Below are 18,628 nucleotides of genomic sequence, written 5' to 3'. Positions count from 1 at the left end.
TTTAAGCTTATACTGAACGATCAAAAATGAGAGAAACATATCTCAATTTCATCCTGCTGAGATCAAAAAAAATATTTTGAATGCTTATTATATATATTAATTTCTAAAGCCATAATAAGTACATGGATGTCTTGTCAAATGTTAGCCAATATCAGCCAATATCAGGACCTTGGAAGTAAATAAAAGCATATTACATATGTTTTTTGGGAAAAAAATATAATCACCACAGTGCATATGGCAGAACATGTTATAAATAAATATACATAGAGGAAATAAGATGCAATATAGAGCATGATTATTATGAGCAATGCTAAAACAGCATAGAACGTACAGTACAACCCTTAAAGAAGTAGGGAGACCATCAGCCTTTTCATGCTTCCAATAAATATCTTGGAGGATATTAATATGCCGACTGCCTGCCAACCGCAGATCTTCTGATCAGGAGAGAAAGGAAGGAAGCAGGCCTTCATCCACCCGATTTATGTTCGACATGCAATAAGCAGATTCATATTAAACTAAACAGGTTTGGGTTCTAAATAGATCGACTCATTTAAATTATTTAATAATTGGATTTGGTTTAGGTTCTAGCCTCTTGATATGTTTTAACCATTTCATGACAGAATGGAGTCAAGTTAAGCAGGTTATGTATTTATTAAATGAGTTAATAGGTTATATAGGTTATCCAGATTAATAGGTTGGACGGGATACTTGTTTATTAAACAAATTAAGTAGGTCGGGTATAATTATCTATTTATTAAACATGGCAAGTTCAGGTTTCAAGTTTTAATCTATTTAATAAATAGATCAGGTTCAGATTTAAAAAATTTTAATCCGATTCATATCTGATCTGACCCATATACGATCCAACCCAATTCGATTGCCACCTCTAATCTTATATTTAATTTGTCGAGTTAATCTGGCCTGAAATCTCTACATAGCTGGCACTACTATAGTAGTGCCTGGTTCACCCTAATATACAAACCTGGCTTATAAGGGTTTTTTTGAGGGATATTATTGTATTTTTATTATCCAAAAGTGCTTACAGGCAGAGGGGTGGTCGCCTGTTAGCTGTTCTTTTTCTCATGTCGGTCACTCTATTAAAAAAAATTCGAATCATGTACCCAGTGGGAAAAAAAAAAAATCTGAATTTGGGAGTCGTTTCATAAGGATTAGTTTTTCATCCGTCATACTGAAATATTTGTGTTGTTTTTCCTCTTTTTCTCATCACTTGGTCCTCTAGAGTTTCCCCTTTTTCCTATCAATTGTCTCTTGGGAGGTTTTAGCTACTGAGTGCTCTTGCTTCCCAAGACCATTGCCGTTGAATTCAAATTTCTCACTATAATTGTCAATTATAAACTTGATTTTATCTCACATTTGGAGACAACATTGTTGAGGAATAATTCACAAGCTAAAAACTCCAAAGAACCGTGCCATTTGGCTAACAATAAGTTAGTTTGAGAGTCATGTGGCAGAATTTCTAGAATGCCAATTAGAATCATTAAGAAACACGAAATCTTCATCTTTGCAATTTTTAAAAAATAATAAAATAGAAATAGAGAAAAAAATAGCAAGAAAAAAAACCATCTTCTCTTTATCTATTGTCTCGTTTAATCTTAAATGGCAGTAGGCAAACAAAGAGTAAATATCAGGTACGTCTCTTAACACCTGTCCAAAATTAAACTTCGGAAAGAATGCCAAAAAAAATTAAGCCTTTTCCACATCCAAAATTCTATAATATTTTGCAACAAAAACAATAGGACATCATTTTTAAAAAAATATAATTTAAAGGATCTGGACCATGAATGTGATCAGAATCAACAGAAAAAGTTTGATCCCCCAAACACATTCTATATTCCCAAATGCAAGAAAAGCCTACGTTTTCCGGTCCATTAGTGGCTCTTAAACTAGACACATGGTGTCTTTGATATAGGGTAGAAAGTATATCAGATATTAAACGGATATCAAAATTTGTATCTATATTATTTTAAATAGATATGAATAAGAATCAGATATTAAATATATCCATATTTATTCTGAACGGTATGGATATTAACCGAATATTAGTTGTATTCATATTCTTTTCCTATCCAAATATGAAAATAAGCTGAATCTTATTGGATATAAGTCGGATATTTAGTGGAATTAATGATGGAAACTAATATTAGTTATATAACTATAAAGCATGGGAATATAATTCAATATGCAAATTACAAGCGATACATAGCTAGTTAGTCAATTGACTTGTGATGCTTATTATAACAGTATATGGTTATGAATTAAATCTTATATAGAATATATTTTTGATAATGCCTATACATTATATATTATTATTTTATTATATTATATGTTTATGTTATAATTAAATAATTGATATCTATAGATATGTGAGTGTGTGTTTGTATGTCTTCCCCTGTGGCTTTGTGGTATCTTGTGCTCAATGGTGCTCCATTGTCACTATTTTGGTGACTATCACTGGAGAACGTGCTACTTGGTTGATTCTACTGATAATCATATGCTTGTTTTAAAGATTAAGTCATGCATGTGTAAGTATTAACTAGTTCAAACTGTGAAATTATAAATGGCTCATTAAACTAGCTATAGTTTGTTTGATACTATGTGCTACTTGGATAACCATAATAAATCTAGAGTTAATATGTGCAACAAATCCTGACTTCTAGAAAGAAATCATTTATTAAATAAAAGGACAAGATAGGCTTTGTTCGGTGCTCCAATGATTCATGTTAAATCGACAGGTCACACGACCCACATGCCAACAATGCACCATTTAAATTTCTATCAGATCAACTTTCAATGGTAGGATAGGGGCCTACCATGGTGGTGATGGGTGACGGAGAATTAGGGCTCGATTCTAGAGAGGGAGCCTAAGAAGTGGCTACCAGATCCAAGGAAGGCAATAGGTGCATGAATTATCCAATCCTAACATCGGGAGGCAGTGATAATAAATAACAATACTGGGTTCGTCGAGCCTGGCAATTGGAATGAGTACAATCTATATCTCTTAACGAGGATCCATTAGAGGGCAAGTCTAGTACCAGCAGTTATAGTAATTCCATCTTTTATAGCATGTTTAAGTTGTTATTGTTAAAAAGCTTGTAGTTAGACCTTGGATTTAGCTGACTTGTCTGCCAATGGTGTGCACCGGCCTTTCCATCCCTTCTGCCGGCAATGCACTCTGGTTCTTAACTGGATGGTCATGCCTTTGGCGCCATTGTTTTGAGGAAATTAAAGTGCTCAAAGTAAGCCCATGCTCTAGATACATTTGCATCGGATAACATCACAAGATCTGTGTCCTATTGTGTTGGCCTTCGGGATAAAGCTGTTGCCTAGCTATGCAACCCAAGACGAAGTGTGAATTGAGTTTTTCAAAAACTTTAAGTAAACACAACAGAATTAAATGTTTGATAGAAGAATATAAATTTCAGCAAATGACCAATAAGTAAATATGCAAGAGATTAAATGTAAGTAAAACAATCAACACAAACACAAGAAATTTTTAGTGATTTGGTGCTAACCCTACACCTACGTCCACTCCCCAAGACTTTCTTTTTGAAAATTTTACTATAAACTTTCTCGGATTATAGTTCGATTATTTTAGACAAAAATCACAATCATTCCCATTGATTTTTTCAAAAATCAATCAAAATCTATACAAATTATTTTACTTGGGCTCACAATCAACCCAGTTGATTTTTTAGGACAATCGATCGCAACCTAGTTGTTGCACGAGTACGCCCAAACCTTACAAGCTAGTTGATTTTTACAGTGTCAGCCACACCAAAAACCCCATATAAGATTTTCTAATCTTGTGCACTAAACAAGGATAAAAAAAATACATACACAATAACCTCTACCAAGGTTGGATTGATACTGTTGAAGCTCAAGTTGGATTGCTCTGAAAGTTGGAGTCATGGTGAATAGAATTTAGCTCGTTCCCTTTTTCTCTTTCTTGCATGCTCTTGATCTTGTGATGGGTTTCAATGATTGGGAGTTGAAGCTCTCTCTATGGATCTTTATAAGCTCACTCTAAAGTGGGAGGATGCATTGGATGGTCACTTCTTAGATTGATTCTCAAGTTGAAGCTCAAGAAGTAGTGTTCACTTGTATTCTTTTTTCTTTAACTCATCCACTCATTCTCCTTAATCCATCATCTTCTCCAAGTCAATTTGGAAGCATTTATAGCTTGAAAAATTATTGGAGAGTTATTTCTAGCTATTGGAGAGGAGAAACTAGCTGTTATGGCCATTCTGATTTAGTAGCAAAACTAGTTGTTACTGTTATCAGGCGCAGATGGGTTGGCTCAAATTCTTCAAGGGTCGACTCATGATATCAAAAGTCGACTCGTGATCTTTAGGGGTCAACATATGATCTTTAGAAGTGGACCTGTGATCTTCAGGGGTTGACTCGTGCAAGTGGCTTTCTGGGGTTGACTCCTGGGGTTCTGGGGTCTACTAATCCACTACAAAAGCTTCCGAAGCACTTCAAATACTTTGAGATTTATTCTTCTAGATTTCTTCATACTTCTCTAACCTTTCAAACTTACTAAGCTCCCTATAAAACAAATTGACTACTCTACAAAATTATTAGTATCATACTAAAATTTTTATACTCATCAAAAATAATTCATTGGATCAACAAAAGTAATGATTAAGAGGGACAGTCGGAGGCATTCGTATTTCATAGTCAAAGATGAAATTATTGGGCTTATGAAAGACGAACCGCTATGAAAGCATTTGCCAAGGATGTTTTGATTAATCAAAAATGAAAGTTGGGGGCTCAAAGACAATCAGATATCATCCTAGTTTCAACCATAAACAATGCTAATCGGGGATCAGTGGATGTTACTTTTAGGACTCCATTGGTACCCTATGAGACATCAAACTTTTGAGGTTCTAAGTAGAGTCTGGTCCCAAGGCTGAAACATAAAAGAATTGATGGAAGGGCACCACCAAAAGTGGAGCCTGCAGCTTAATTTGACTCAACATAGAAAAACTGACCAAGTCCAGGCATAGCAGGGATTGATAGAATTAAAGATTTTTCTTGAATTTATGGGTGGTGTTGTACAATCGTTCTTAGTTGGTGGAGTGATTTGCCTAGCTAATTTTGTTAAAGAATGAGACCTCAGCATGCCATCTAGTTGTGGTGGCATCTCTCCACGGCCAACTTCTTAAAAGGCTTATGGTCGCTTAGGCCATGGAAGTTTGAGGCAATAATAGGTCTTTGTTGTCCTTAGATGTTCTAGGCTGAACGCACACTACACTAGTGTATCCAATGAGTCTATAGTCTTGGTCAGCAGGCTCGAGTGATCTTCAAAAATTTTATCATAATGGGGATAGATCATTATAGTTGTTGGTCTTCAACGAGAATTTTCTAGTCAGCGTGAGTCATGAGCTCGCGTTGACTATACTTTTTCCCTTTGTATACACCGCCAGTCGCTCCTACTAATTAAATGCTTTGGTGAAGTATTCAGATTGCGATGATGCGAGCGGTCCACTGTCCACAACATCGTGAGAAGTCCTAAACCTTATCATTTAGAGGAAGGAGAATCGTGCCAAGGTTTTGGGCGGACTAATCAACGCACTACATTACCCTTGCCTTCCCTTCCTCCACTGCGTCCGCCTCGACCCCTAACCCCTGCGCGGCCAAGCACGAAGGTGCTCTTGCGGTGTGCGGCGCAGGGCGGCAGGTAGACCAAACCTGGCATAGAGGGCGCCGAGGAATTGGAGCATGGAAGTGGGGTGCCACCGCCGCCTCCTCATCCTACTTTAGGGTCGGGAAGGCGAAGGGTGCTCCCATCAACGTTTTTGTGTGTGTGGGCGCCAAGAAAGCGAGGCATGAAGGCGGGGTGCCACCACCACCACCTGCCCATCCTATTTCAGGGTTGGGAAGGCGGAGGGCGCTCAAATCTGACCCTCAAACAATCTGTCTTAAGCTAACATAAACGAGCTCAGGTCATAAATAAATCAACCCATCTAAACCTGTTTATTAAATAGGTCAGGTTCAGATTTAAAGTTTTGACCCGTTTAACTCATTTTGATTCATTTAATAATTGAATCGTGTTATGATCCAATCTGTTTAACCTGTTTAACCTATTTGAAATATATTTAACCTATTTTTGACTTGTTTTATCCAACCTACGTTTGTGTGTGCCTGTGTTACGGAGAAGAAGTAATAAAACAAAAAAAAAGGGAGACCTTCGAAATTCTCCACCGTGGAGGTACTCTTAGCGCTTTCACCATGACACCGTAAGCATGCGTGGAATAATAATATAAAAACAAGAAAATTGAACGAGAAAACAGAAGAGAATCTCAATGCCAAAATTTTAAATGAAAAGACTGAGAAAACAAAGAAACCAACGAACACATGCACATGAACTGATGTCCAATCTACCAATTAGCAGCTGCTAAGACCTTTGGAAAGCAAAAAGATGTGTGGCTACAAAAAGAAACCTTGGGTTTTGGGGTACGTGAGGACACCAATCAATGGGCCAATCATGCTTGTGGTGGGCTAAAAAGAAATTCTGCCTTTAACTTCTTTCCAAAACTTTCTAAGCCTCCCCTAAGCTTCCAAGTACCCACGCATCTTTATAAAGCACTCCATCCATTCTAGGAGGAAACATGAAGTCGCAAATCAAAAGAAAAAAAAAATTATTGATGAAAGGATAGGAATCCCGGCCTTGGGAGGCTGAACCTCATCCATACCTTTGTGGACCTCTCTCTCTCTCTGCCTTTTTTTCTTCGCTCACCGACTTCTTTTGTTTTTGGGCTTTTCTCTAATTTGCCAGCCATTCGCCTCCCAGTCTTCAACAGCCATTATATCTCTCTATAGTGGAAAATGAAAGCCCACCACCTTCAGGACCCAGTTCCTAAAATTTCTCTGCTCTGTGCCTTCTAACATATGAGAAAGAGAGTTGAATTATGAGAAGAGTACCCAGTCACACCTCCAAATCAAGCCCTTTTATTTGTTTGAAATTTGATTGCATGGGTTTGAGAGCACTTGGAAAGAGATGTCTGCTTACTTGGGCTGCAGAACTGCAGGCAGCTGCAATCCCCGTCACAAGAATTTTGATATTGCCACTCTTCCAATGATGCCTTTGTCAGGTACCATAACCCAGTGTCTCCTGTGCCACTCCATGGAGTGACAAAATAGAGCCAAGTTAGATTCTGTTCTTTCCTCCACGCTTCTCTCATACTCTCTGTGTGTGTCTGTCTTCGTGTCTTTTCTCAAGGAGCTTTAGCCTTAGAGATAAGAACATAGAAGAAACCAGATACTACTGTTTGAACCCTTTTTGTTTCCCTCATAGGTGAAAGAAAACAAAACAAAAGCTTCCATGTTCCCATTAGCCACCATGTCCAACTCCACTTCCATCTCTGAAGAAGCCAGTGTTTCTTCGGAGACAAGAGCCCATGACTTCAATAAAAGCTTGAGCTCTCCGTTGACACCCATATCTCCCCCCCACTACCAACAACAGCAACAAGAGCCACAACCGAAGTCTCAGAAGAAGAGAAGCCAGCCTGGGAACCCAGGTAGGAAGGATCTCCTCCCCTTTTTCTCTTCAATTAATTTATTCAGATAAAAAGATAATTTCTCATGGAACAAGAAAAATAAAAAAGAATTTGGTTGTTTTCCATGTTCTTATCTTGTCTGTGTCGGAATTTCTCAAAAAATATTCTATTGGTGTTGTCTTTAGACCCAGATGCTGAAGTGATTGCTTTGTCCCCAAAGACCTTGATGGCTACCAATAGATTTGTGTGTGAGATATGTAACAAGGGTTTCCAGAGGGATCAGAACCTCCAGCTCCACAGGAGGGGCCACAACCTACCATGGAAGCTGAGGCGGAGAAGCAGCAAGGAGGGGATGAGGAAGAGGGTGTATGTGTGCCCAGAGCCAACCTGTGTCCACCACCACCCTTCCAGGGCCCTTGGGGACCTCACAGGGATCAAGAAGCACTACAGTAGGAAGCATGGTGAGAAGAAGTGGAAGTGTGACAGGTGCTCCAAGACATATGCTGTGCACTCTGACTGGAAGGCACATGTGAAGACCTGTGGGACAAGGGAGCATAGATGTGATTGTGGTACCCTCTTCTCTAGGTTGGTGATATCTTTCATGTTCTATGATAGTAACTCATTTACTATTTAGTATAGCAGCAATCATGGAGGTAAGTGAATCTCTATTCTTCTTTTTCTTCTCCTCCATTCCTCTCCTCCTTGTTTTCCTACTTGTTTTGTTCCTCCTAGATTAAATTCTTGGATTTTTCTTTTCATGAAAGGCGATAGCAGATTTCATGGAAAGCCCAGTATGAACATATATTATCAACTTGTTGATCAGGTTGAAGCAAAATAAGATGTTGATTTCAACCTAGGGTTTGGTTTACGAGAATTGCATGATTTCTAGCTAATTATATGGAGATCACTCCATCAAAATCAAAGGAAAAGGAAGGAAAAAACCTTCATGCTCTGCAAGAGCTTACAGATGTGAACAAAGACCGCATTTCTCTTTGAAGTTACCTTTTTCTTGCATTTTTAATTAAGTTGCTTAATATCTCAGAATGCAAGTAAATATTTTAGATAATGGTTTTGTGGGTATTGCATTTCATATATTGTCTAGTAATATTCTGCACTACAAAAGAGAATATCACTGCATGAAATTTTTAGCTAATCATCTTAGAGTTCCATGCTTCCGTTGTCTTCCTTTTCTTTTACACGGTTTCTATTCGTTTAGGTTCAAATCAAGATCTCTAGTGGAATTTCGTGCTCAAATAGAATTCCTTTTTACTGAATGTAATGTTCTTTCTTGATAACCTGTGAGGTGAATCGCATGTGACTTATCTGAAACCTAATTGATAGCATTGACAGTACTATAGAAATAGCCACTGAACATAGTTGTCAGTTCATGATTGTTCTTGAGCTGACAAAGCTCTCCAGTGCTATGCTAGTCTTGATGTGTGTGTGGTTTGTTGGGGAGGGGGGGGGGGGTGTGGAAGATATCAAAGTCAATATAGTCTTTCTTAAAAAAAAAAATAGAGATTTTGTGGGTAATTGCAAAACAAAAGAGAAGCAGGAAAACAAAAACAAGTCAGCCTAGAAATGGAAGATGTTATCTTTGGATCATTGGATGTATTTACTGTTTTTTTTCCGGTAAGAATGGATGTATTTATTATTAATTACAAACTTATAAGATTTTAGTCCATATCCGTTTCACTGTCCTCTTATGTTAAGGCTCTATATTTGTACTAGAAAGAGAAGTAATAAAAACCTAGAATGGATACATTCTTTCCTGATCTCTTTTTAAGGCCATAAATGTGATACTAATTTAAATACCTTTTTGGTAAAATTAAATTCTTCTTGATCTGCCGTGTTAAAAAAAAACTGAGCTGCCATCACCTCTAAATTATATATTAACAGTGATTATAAGATGGCAAAGAAGTAAAGCAACCAGAAGGACAAAAAACGTATTTTTTTAACACATGAATAACCATGTATATGATTTATATTGTTCTTCAGTTTTTTTGTTTATAATGTAAAGGACCTTCTCTATACTGCTATCCAATTGGAATTCAAAATGAAACAAGCCTTCCATAATTCATTAGTCAAAATCTCTCTCGCTCCCCCATCTCATCTCCCATGCATGACACCTCGTTTTGCAGATCTTTCCAACTATATGTACTATCTCCATTAACTTGTAATAAAGATGGTAATCAAAACTACTCCTTTAGTCTTCATCAACTTTTCTTATGCCTCCTATGTATGAGTTTGCTTTTCTTTACCATTTGCATCGTTTGCATCATCCTCCACTTTCTTTGCAAAGCCTTTTAACATCAAAATGTAAAGGTCTTCTATTTATTTTTATTTGTTATATTGGTTATATTTTCTTTTGCAGGAAGGATAGCTTCATCACCCATAGAGCCTTTTGTGAAGCCTTGGCAGAAGAGAATGCAAGACTCATTGCCGCCAGCGGTCCCCATGCCGCCGCCGCAGCCAACATGACTGTCACCACAATCACTCCTCCACTCCTCCACCATCATCTCTTCCTCCCCTTCTCCTCTTGCTACTCCCTCCCAAACCCTAACCCTAACCCTAGTCCTTATCAACTCAAGCCTGAAGACTCCCTTCCCTCCCTCCACCCTTACCTCCACCATCTCCACACCACCACCACCACCTCCTCCTCATCCTCCCCTCACATGTCAGCCACTGTCCTCCTCCAACGAGCCTCCACCATGGGGCCCATAACCACCACCAGCTCCGCCACCACCTCTGCCGCCGGGGGCTGTCAGACGGGCAGTTCGATGTTCGACGCCGGGGATCCGTCCGCATGGCAGAGAAGCGACAGCCTGACGAGGGACTTCCTTGGTGCGGTGGCCGGCGAGACCGGCGAGGAGGAGCTGCTGTCCTTTAACGGAGCCCTCGGCCTGGATATGGTAACCGCCGCCTCCCGCGGCCGCATTGACCGCCCCAAGCGCTTCGCTGGGTTCCCCCCCGCCACCGACACGTGGGGTGACTGTTAAGCTCATTCGCGAATGTCCCTCATTTTGAGGAGGATATACGATAATGTCACTCAGAATTTAGTTTTTCTCTCTCTTTTCAGAAATTTATTCTACTTGCTCCGAAGTTTACTTTTAGAACCAGGGGAGGCTTATCGTGAAGTATCGTATGAATTTTATTATTTGACTTTTATAGAGTTTTCACTGGGTAATTATATCATAATGGCAGTATGGTAGTTTCTTGCAAATGGTTGTCAATTTTTTTTAAAAAAAAATCCGCTTTGCTCACTAGTGGTCAGTAACTTAGGCACTTGTCTAGCTGTCTTGGTACGTGCACATGAAAATGCACGTGCGCATGCATATGTGCACCGTACTTACCTGAAGCATTTGGTAATTCAAATTGGATCACCAAGATAATCTTAGCTCACATATAATTCTTATCTCGGTATAATCTGATCCTCGATGATGTAAGATCATTATGTTTTGTATACTATATTCTAGTGATTAAAAATTTATAGATATCCACGAGTAACCTGTTTGATATTTCATAAAAATCCAAGTTTACTAACCATATAATAGCAAAATTATTCCTAATATATTCCATAAAAATATATTTATTAATACATATGTTGAAATCACCACTTGTCCAAAAAGCTTAAGTTAATAGGATGAGGTAGATTTATTTATATATTTTATATTTTCTAACACTCCTCCTCATATGTGGGCCGGACTTTTCTTTAATGAGTGAGCCCAACATGTGAAATTTTTTAATAATAGGGTTATAAAGTGCAGAGATAGAGTTCGAACTCAAGACCTCTGCTCTGATACCATGTTAAAATTATCACTTGTCCTAAAAGCTTAAGCTAATAGTATGACGTAGATTTATTTATATATTTTATATTTTCTAATAATATAGAATATAGAGATAGTTTTGGTATTATATGGCCAGTGATCTTAGATTTCTAATATAGCATACCAAACGTAGTGATGTTAGATCATCAAGAATCAGATTACTTCTGAATAAGGACCACTCATGATCTAAGATCATCTTGGTGGACTAGTTTGCAAGAGCGTATCATCGAAACTACATGGTCGTAGGTCTACTGGTCGGCATGTCTCTCTTCAAGACTTGCTTTTGAGAGAGATCCATCATTTAGTCCCTAATAGCACTATATTACAATTATATTATTAAAATAATAAAAAGTTAAGCAAGATGGTATTGAAGATCACATAATTATGCTGACGTGGTTTATTTGAATTGTTTTTGTTTCTTGTGTGAGATCCAACATAGCCATGCAGTCAAAGTAACAATTTTGCTAGGCCAACAACCATACGAGCGTTGCCATTTGACTATAATCTACTATAATCAGTCTGTTGCCATGTCTCAATTTCTTCAAGTCCATATAGACTAGCACCTTGTTTATTTTACACTTATGTATATATTACATATATATTTGTGCTAGTTTACACCTTGTTTTGTGAATAGGCTGTGGAACCAAAGATAGACGACCATCAAGGCAAAGGATCAATAAGTAAAATTTTGATCAATAGATCCCCATCGTTAAATGGCAAGTAAAACAAGTGTCACAGTGTAATTTTCTTTTCTTTTAATTGAGAAGGGGTGCATCTAAGTAGTTCTCCTCCAATTAAATTAATGAGTGAAGCAATGGAGATTGATAATCTGATCAATAACTTGCAACTATGCACCATTGGCCTGGATTGAAAAAATAATAGGATATAATCTCAATATTGAATCACATTTGGATACTGTTGGATTAAAGTCTTGTGATTAACATCTTCTAAAACAGGCAAAAAAGGATTTGGATAATAGCAAAATTTTACAGTAGAATGGGTTCAATTTGGATTTTCATTGTACTCTATTTTCAACAAAATTAGATGATGTAACCCTTATAGGTTTGAGTTCCAAATTTAATCCCACAAATATAAACTAAGCTAGGTTTGGTCGCCAAAATCCAGGCTGGCGATCTGGAGGTGAGGAGGGCATTTATCGATCTGCTTTGGTGGAAGATGAAGCACCAATCTTCTCATAAAAAGAAAAGCAATGGAGATCATCGAAGTTGATCCAGTCAAGAGGCCTCTGATGCTTAGGAAGGGTTGTTGTACAAAATATACTTCTAACTTAGAAAGCTCCATAGATCCTATATCTATTTATATGAAGAAAAATTATGCAAGAAAAGATATTCTTATTTGTACAGATAGAACTTCAATTTTGGAGCGAGCATGAAGAAATTAACAATGGAAAAAAAAATCCAATGAAAAAAATTAGATCACTTCTTATGAATTCGTTAAGAATGATTCTGATCTACTTCATGGCCTATTAGAAATATTAAGTATTCTGGTGGGATCCTTATGGATAGAAAAAGATTGCAATCAGTTTGATAATAATTGAGTGACATTACTCTTTCAGTCCGAACTAAAAAATCAGTTAGATATGATACAAAATGGATCTTTTTCTATCGTTGATCAAAGATTTCTACATGCAAAATACAAATCGGAGTTTGAAGAAGGAGAAGGAGTTATGGACTAGCAATAAATCAGATAGGGCTCCAGGGAACAGAATATGGAGAAAGATGGAGAAGAGGAAGTAGATGGTTTGTAGCTGAGGTCTCAAGCCTTTTTTATAAATGAAGACTCGGTGTATCATTGGAGTTGGGCTCTAGAATTTAGAGTCCAATGGAGAGCTGATTTCTAGTTTTCCTATCCGGATCGGCCCAAGAATATGAGTTCAGCTGAAACTGATCCTATTATGCCACATGCCAGCTTACGATTGGTTGGTCTATTTTTCCGGAATCAAAATCCATTTAGGATCATATTTATTGGCACGCAATAAGCTTCAAGTTGTGTAATAGCATCTAAAGATTGGCTAGGGCAAGAGATCCAATAAATTCAATCTAAAGAGTGTAATTTCCTTGAAGCATAAAACGAGGGGGAAATTTTTTGAGTCCTCAATGATCAAGGAAACATAAGGACGCCGTGAGGCCCAAAAGGTTCATTGATGGCCATGCATAGTTTTGGAAGATTACAGTAATTTGGAAAAGAGAAACTATTTGAATAAAGTTGAATAAAGAGAGGGTACACAAATGTCAACGCGTGATCGGAAAAAGATGTTCAGAGCGGATACACGTCGCCAATAGATTCCTCACGTCCTTTTCCTCTTTTTTGCTTTCTTAGATTCCGTGCGTTGTATTGGGATTGCCAGATATCTCCGCAATGAAACCATTGGAACCATTCTTATGGTTTTAATTTTTATTACCACAGTTGATGCACTAGTTTAAAATACCATTATAAATTGAGCATATCTTTTATTACTGATTAATTTGAAAATTATTTTACTAGCAGTATGGAAATGTAGCCACGTCGACGTGGCATCATTTTTGAAGTTTTAGTACTCTTGTGTATTATTTTCGTAAAATTTCATGTATCAGACCTACAGCAAAATGCATGAGTGAGCATAAGAATGTATTAGTGAGCAGAAGGCATCTGGCATTTAAATGCAACTGCTAAGTTTTATACCAACTTGAGGAATTTGGATGTGATCAGTGCGCTCATGGATGTGCTTGTAGCCTTGCAGTATGGTACAAGTCATTGCAAGAGATTTTTTTTATGGTGATAGACAAGTTGTTTGACTAGTTGCACATACAACTTTAACCAAAAAATCTTAATCCAGGAATAATGATATAATAATCATCTTCCCACAAATAATTTCAGTTCTTCCTCATTAGAAAGAAACATTACTTCAGTAGGTGGACTCATCATCAGGCATTCAGTGTTTCACAATAAGCAAAGCCATGGAGGTTAACCATTGCAATACTAAATTTTTAATTGTATCATTGGTAATGCATAACGATGAATACTAATCTATGCTGACCAGAGATTATTCGCAACCGCTAGTTCTCTCCTATTTCAACGAGAATCCTATATGATATACTTCAAATTCAAATTGTAGATGGTTACCTGCGACCTAAGGCTGAAAATAGATCGGATACAAATTGGACATTGATATATCCATATTTGTATCTATATTTTTCAACGAATATAGATAAAAATATGTATATTAAATAGATATCAAAATTAATATTCATATTTGTTCTAAATGCATACAGATACAAATTCGGATATTAAGCATACCCATATTTGTTATAAATGAATACGGATACGAATCATATATTAAATATATCCATATTTTTTTTATATGAATACAGACACAAATTGGATACTTTTTTAGATATTAATCAAATTTGAGCAAAAAAATGATAAACACTAGTAATGAAAACATGATCATAAAAGAAAGATACAATTAAAAAATATAATTTTAATTAGCATTTATCAATAATAAAAACTAACAATTTCATAAAGGATATATCGCTCAAAATTTCTCGTCACTTTAGTAGAATAATCTATGGCGCCTCCAAGGCATCTTATGGTTATTGCCAATTTGCAATCGCTAGGTAAAAACTAAGAAGTGAATCGGATTTTCGAAACTCTAGTTGCTTAAAAACAACAAAGAAGAAAGAGGGACGAAATAGACAAACAAGTGGTTTAAGCCTTTCAGGCATGTGGGGTGATTCGAAGGTTATTATTCAAATGGGGCATTCCGTATTCAGATTACTATCTTAAGTGACGGTCATCCGATATTTTGGTCCCTTTTAATTTAGGTTTGGTTAATAACTTAATTAGTTCTCTAATTTAACTTAATTTAAACTTCTTTCTTGTACTTACTCTTATTATATGGATATTCGGATCCGAATCCGAATCCAAAAACAATTAAGTGTATTCGCATCCGTATCCATATATGAAATATTTTTTAACTGACTATCCAAATCTGTATCCAAATCTGATCAGACCAAAAAAATAGTATCCAAATTTGACCCAAATTGGATACGGAAATGGATACAGTTGGATATAATCCGATCCGCTTTTAGCCCTAATGCAGTCAAAGAAATTGTGCTATGATGCAAGTAAAGCAAAGGTTCATAGAGCTGATACTACGTGGGTCTACTGCCTAGCATAGTAAAGTCTTCCATATAAGCATGTTAGAGGCTTGCATGTCTCATTTTAACATTCAATTAAAACATCAATTAAAAGGATCAGTTCACCATCCAATTTGGGTTTATAGCCAAGGTTATTTAGGAAGAGGACAGCTAGTACACCTAGATATTTCAACAATCTCAAAATTGTTCATAGGCTTTTTATTTGACATGAGTGAACAAGTCCGAGGCATGCAACAAATGTGGTGAAAATGTGGCCTGGAAATTTGAAGCCATGTCCTCTGAGAGGATGTTAGCTATAGACTTTTAGATTTTTCTAGAAAGACTTTTAGATTAACTAAAAAACCAAAACTGAAGATCCAATGTATGATTGTTTGGACTATTTTTTAGATATTTCCTATGACTTTATGAGCTCTTAAGCTCTAAGAAATAGTTTTCTCTTTCCACCAATGATTAATATGGCCAAAGATCCACATGAAACATATGCATTCACTAATTAGTATAGATAAAGAAAACAAATTACACCTCCACGAATACTCCAATGGAGAAATTAAGAGATACACCAATAGCTAGATGATATTTCACTGCAAATTATACAATTAATAAAGAATGAAGTGTTTAAGAAAATGGACAACTTTGAAATATATGCATATTGTTGGAATTTTCTTATTTTCGAGTGCTATATATATATACTGTTGAAATTTTCCAGAGAGTTATCCATCTTCCTTATTTTGTCTGAAGGGTTGCGAAGTTATACATTATTGAGCTTAAGATATATATTGTATAAGTTATTTTATTTGTAATATAATGACATCAAACACAGAAAAGCAAGAAAATTCAATTAAATAAATGGTGCACGAATGTTTTCATATTCTTTTCTTTTCATAACGGAACTGTATCAGCTGGGTATGTTATAACTTTTAGATGGCCAACTTTTTAATGTAAAGATAGTAAACAATTAGTGGTGCAATCTGAATATTTACATCTTTTTGAAGGAGGTGGGGCTAAATTCAGTCTATGTAGTGACCGCACCACATGGGTTGGAAGAACTGTTGGTGTTCATCAAACCCTTTCATAAAGGAAAATAAAGCTCAAATCCGAATATTCACACGCACACACACCCACACAAAGAGTTGTGTGGGGTGCTGCTGCATGGGATATCCTCAGCCAGCTTTTATAAAGTTGGCGGGGAGGTATATAATTCATGTAAGTTGCAGCAGTTAGGAGTGCAATACATACCATTTGCCTGCTAAAAAGACTGCTCAGCTTTCCCTTTTCTTTTCCTCCTTTATTCCTCTACCTTTCACAAACTTACAAGACCGAAATATCTCTCTTCTCCTGCCTCCCTCCCTTGGGCTTCCAACTCTGGAATCTCCACCTTTCTTCTACTCCCATCTCCTCAATGAAGGCCTATGAAAAGCCTCCATATCTAGGCAAGTTAATGTTATAGGTTATTTCAGATGAATGCATGAAAGAAACATGGACAGTAATTTTTTCTTCCAAAGTTCATTGAGATAACCAACAATTGATAAACCAAAATATATGATGAATCAATGAGCAAATGATGGTAACTGTTTTAGTTCTACTTTTTTGGATGTAAAGAACTTGTAGGTAAGTTTGTTTGACAGCAGAAATGTGTATATATAGTTCTCTCCTAACAAACTAACAATTTACCACACAGGGAAGTTCCCTTGGATATTGAGCTTCGCTTGTTTGCAAGTGTTTGCAGCACAGTTAGATGTTTACAGAAACCACATTAATGTAGGAGAAAGAAGCAGCATCAAAATTCAAGGTAGTGGGTGCAGCTCTTTTAAAGTAAGGGAAGCAGGTGTTCACTGATCCAAAGTTTGAATTCAGGAATGGTGGCTCGGAGTCGTGAACATGGACTTGGGAAATGATAGAAGTGGTCCATGGCTTCGTAGTTCCTTAGTGGACTTGCCTTGGAAGGTGTGCTCGTCTTGAGATCTGCGAAAATTGGTTGCTCCAAAGGTGGATGAATAGGACGGCGTGGCGAACATAGCCCCACCTGATCCCTCTCTCACACCTAAAGTTCATTATGATTCAATACGAAAACTACCAAGATGAATGCATAGTAGATACCATGTGTTAGAAGCACAAATCCATTTATGAACTATATTTCATTAGAAGAGAGTGCACTGAAGGTAAACATCTTTTATAATTCGTGAAATAGTTAACCAAAAGGTAATTTTAGAAGACCAACAATGTTATTACATCAACCGTGTTGATCCCAAGACTCACTATTTTCCAGTGAAGGCCAACTTGTAAGCAAAAGAAAGCTGCAAGCCCACCAATTTAATTGGCGAGAACATACTATTTAATAAAACTAAAGTTGATCCGATTGGAGAGGAGGATATAATCCTCCAACCTGCTTAAGCTGAATCTCTTAAGAAAAAAGTTCAGAAAATAGAAATTCAAAAAAAAAAGGATCTAGTTCTCCTTTTTCTTTTCTTAATAAATAACAAAACTGAGTTACAAAGCCTCTATTAATATTAGTAAGATCTATCCTTACACAATTTGGGTCAGATTTCTCTTCTAGTTAAAAAATTGAGGACATAACGATAAAATTGAGCCCCGTTCGCTTGTTGTACAGCACTCTTAAGAAGTGACACTAAGTTATAAGGCTCAAAAAATAAATATTTCAGAACAAAGAGTATCTGAATTAGATGTTTCAAGAGCAAGTTAGGGCCCTCAGAAGTTTGGTGCACGATTCAATTTCCTGATATGACAGATCTCTCATAGGGCATGTCTAGTCCTCTCCATATTGGCCAGAGTGGTCTACATTAAATTAGTAACCCTCCTACATCAGAGCTTCTCTTGTTTAAGAGATTTAGCTCTAGTTAAATTAGAATTGAAGGCGGAGAAATACCTATTTTCATATTTCACGAATAAATCACTTACTTTTGCTAGGATTTACCATTCCAACTGACTCCTAAAGATTCAATCCTCCAATGTGTAGTTTCTATGACCTTCCTCTTAATGATATAGTCCTCCTCTATTGGCCTTTCCTACTTCACCTATAGATTGTCCATAGCTTGCTGCACAACAAACATCTTCAAATTGATTTGATTGGGGAGAAGAGAGTAAGTTATTGTGATAACCT

General features: G+C 36.8%; 1 protein-coding gene across 1 annotated transcript; it reads left to right on the top strand.

Annotated features, from left to right (window-relative positions):
• Nucleotides 1–6,796: 6,796 nt before the first annotated feature.
• LOC103706344 (protein indeterminate-domain 7-like) lies at nucleotides 6,797–10,746 on the top strand. The gene is made up of 3 exons (XM_008790410.4): nucleotides 6,797–7,544; nucleotides 7,709–8,108; nucleotides 9,898–10,746. Exons 1-3 carry the CDS (start codon nucleotides 7,349–7,351, stop codon nucleotides 10,520–10,522), a joined length of 1,221 nt encoding a protein of 406 aa, XP_008788632.1. The 5' UTR covers nucleotides 6,797–7,348; the 3' UTR covers nucleotides 10,523–10,746.
• Nucleotides 10,747–18,628: the final 7,882 nt, after the last annotated feature.

This window comes from Phoenix dactylifera, chromosome 11, assembly GCF_009389715.1.
Source record: "Phoenix dactylifera cultivar Barhee BC4 chromosome 11, palm_55x_up_171113_PBpolish2nd_filt_p, whole genome shotgun sequence".
Lineage (NCBI taxonomy): Eukaryota > Viridiplantae > Streptophyta > Magnoliopsida > Arecales > Arecaceae > Phoenix > Phoenix dactylifera.
The sequence above is the reverse complement of the archived record's forward strand: the minus strand, read 5'-3'. Positions and strand labels throughout refer to the sequence as shown.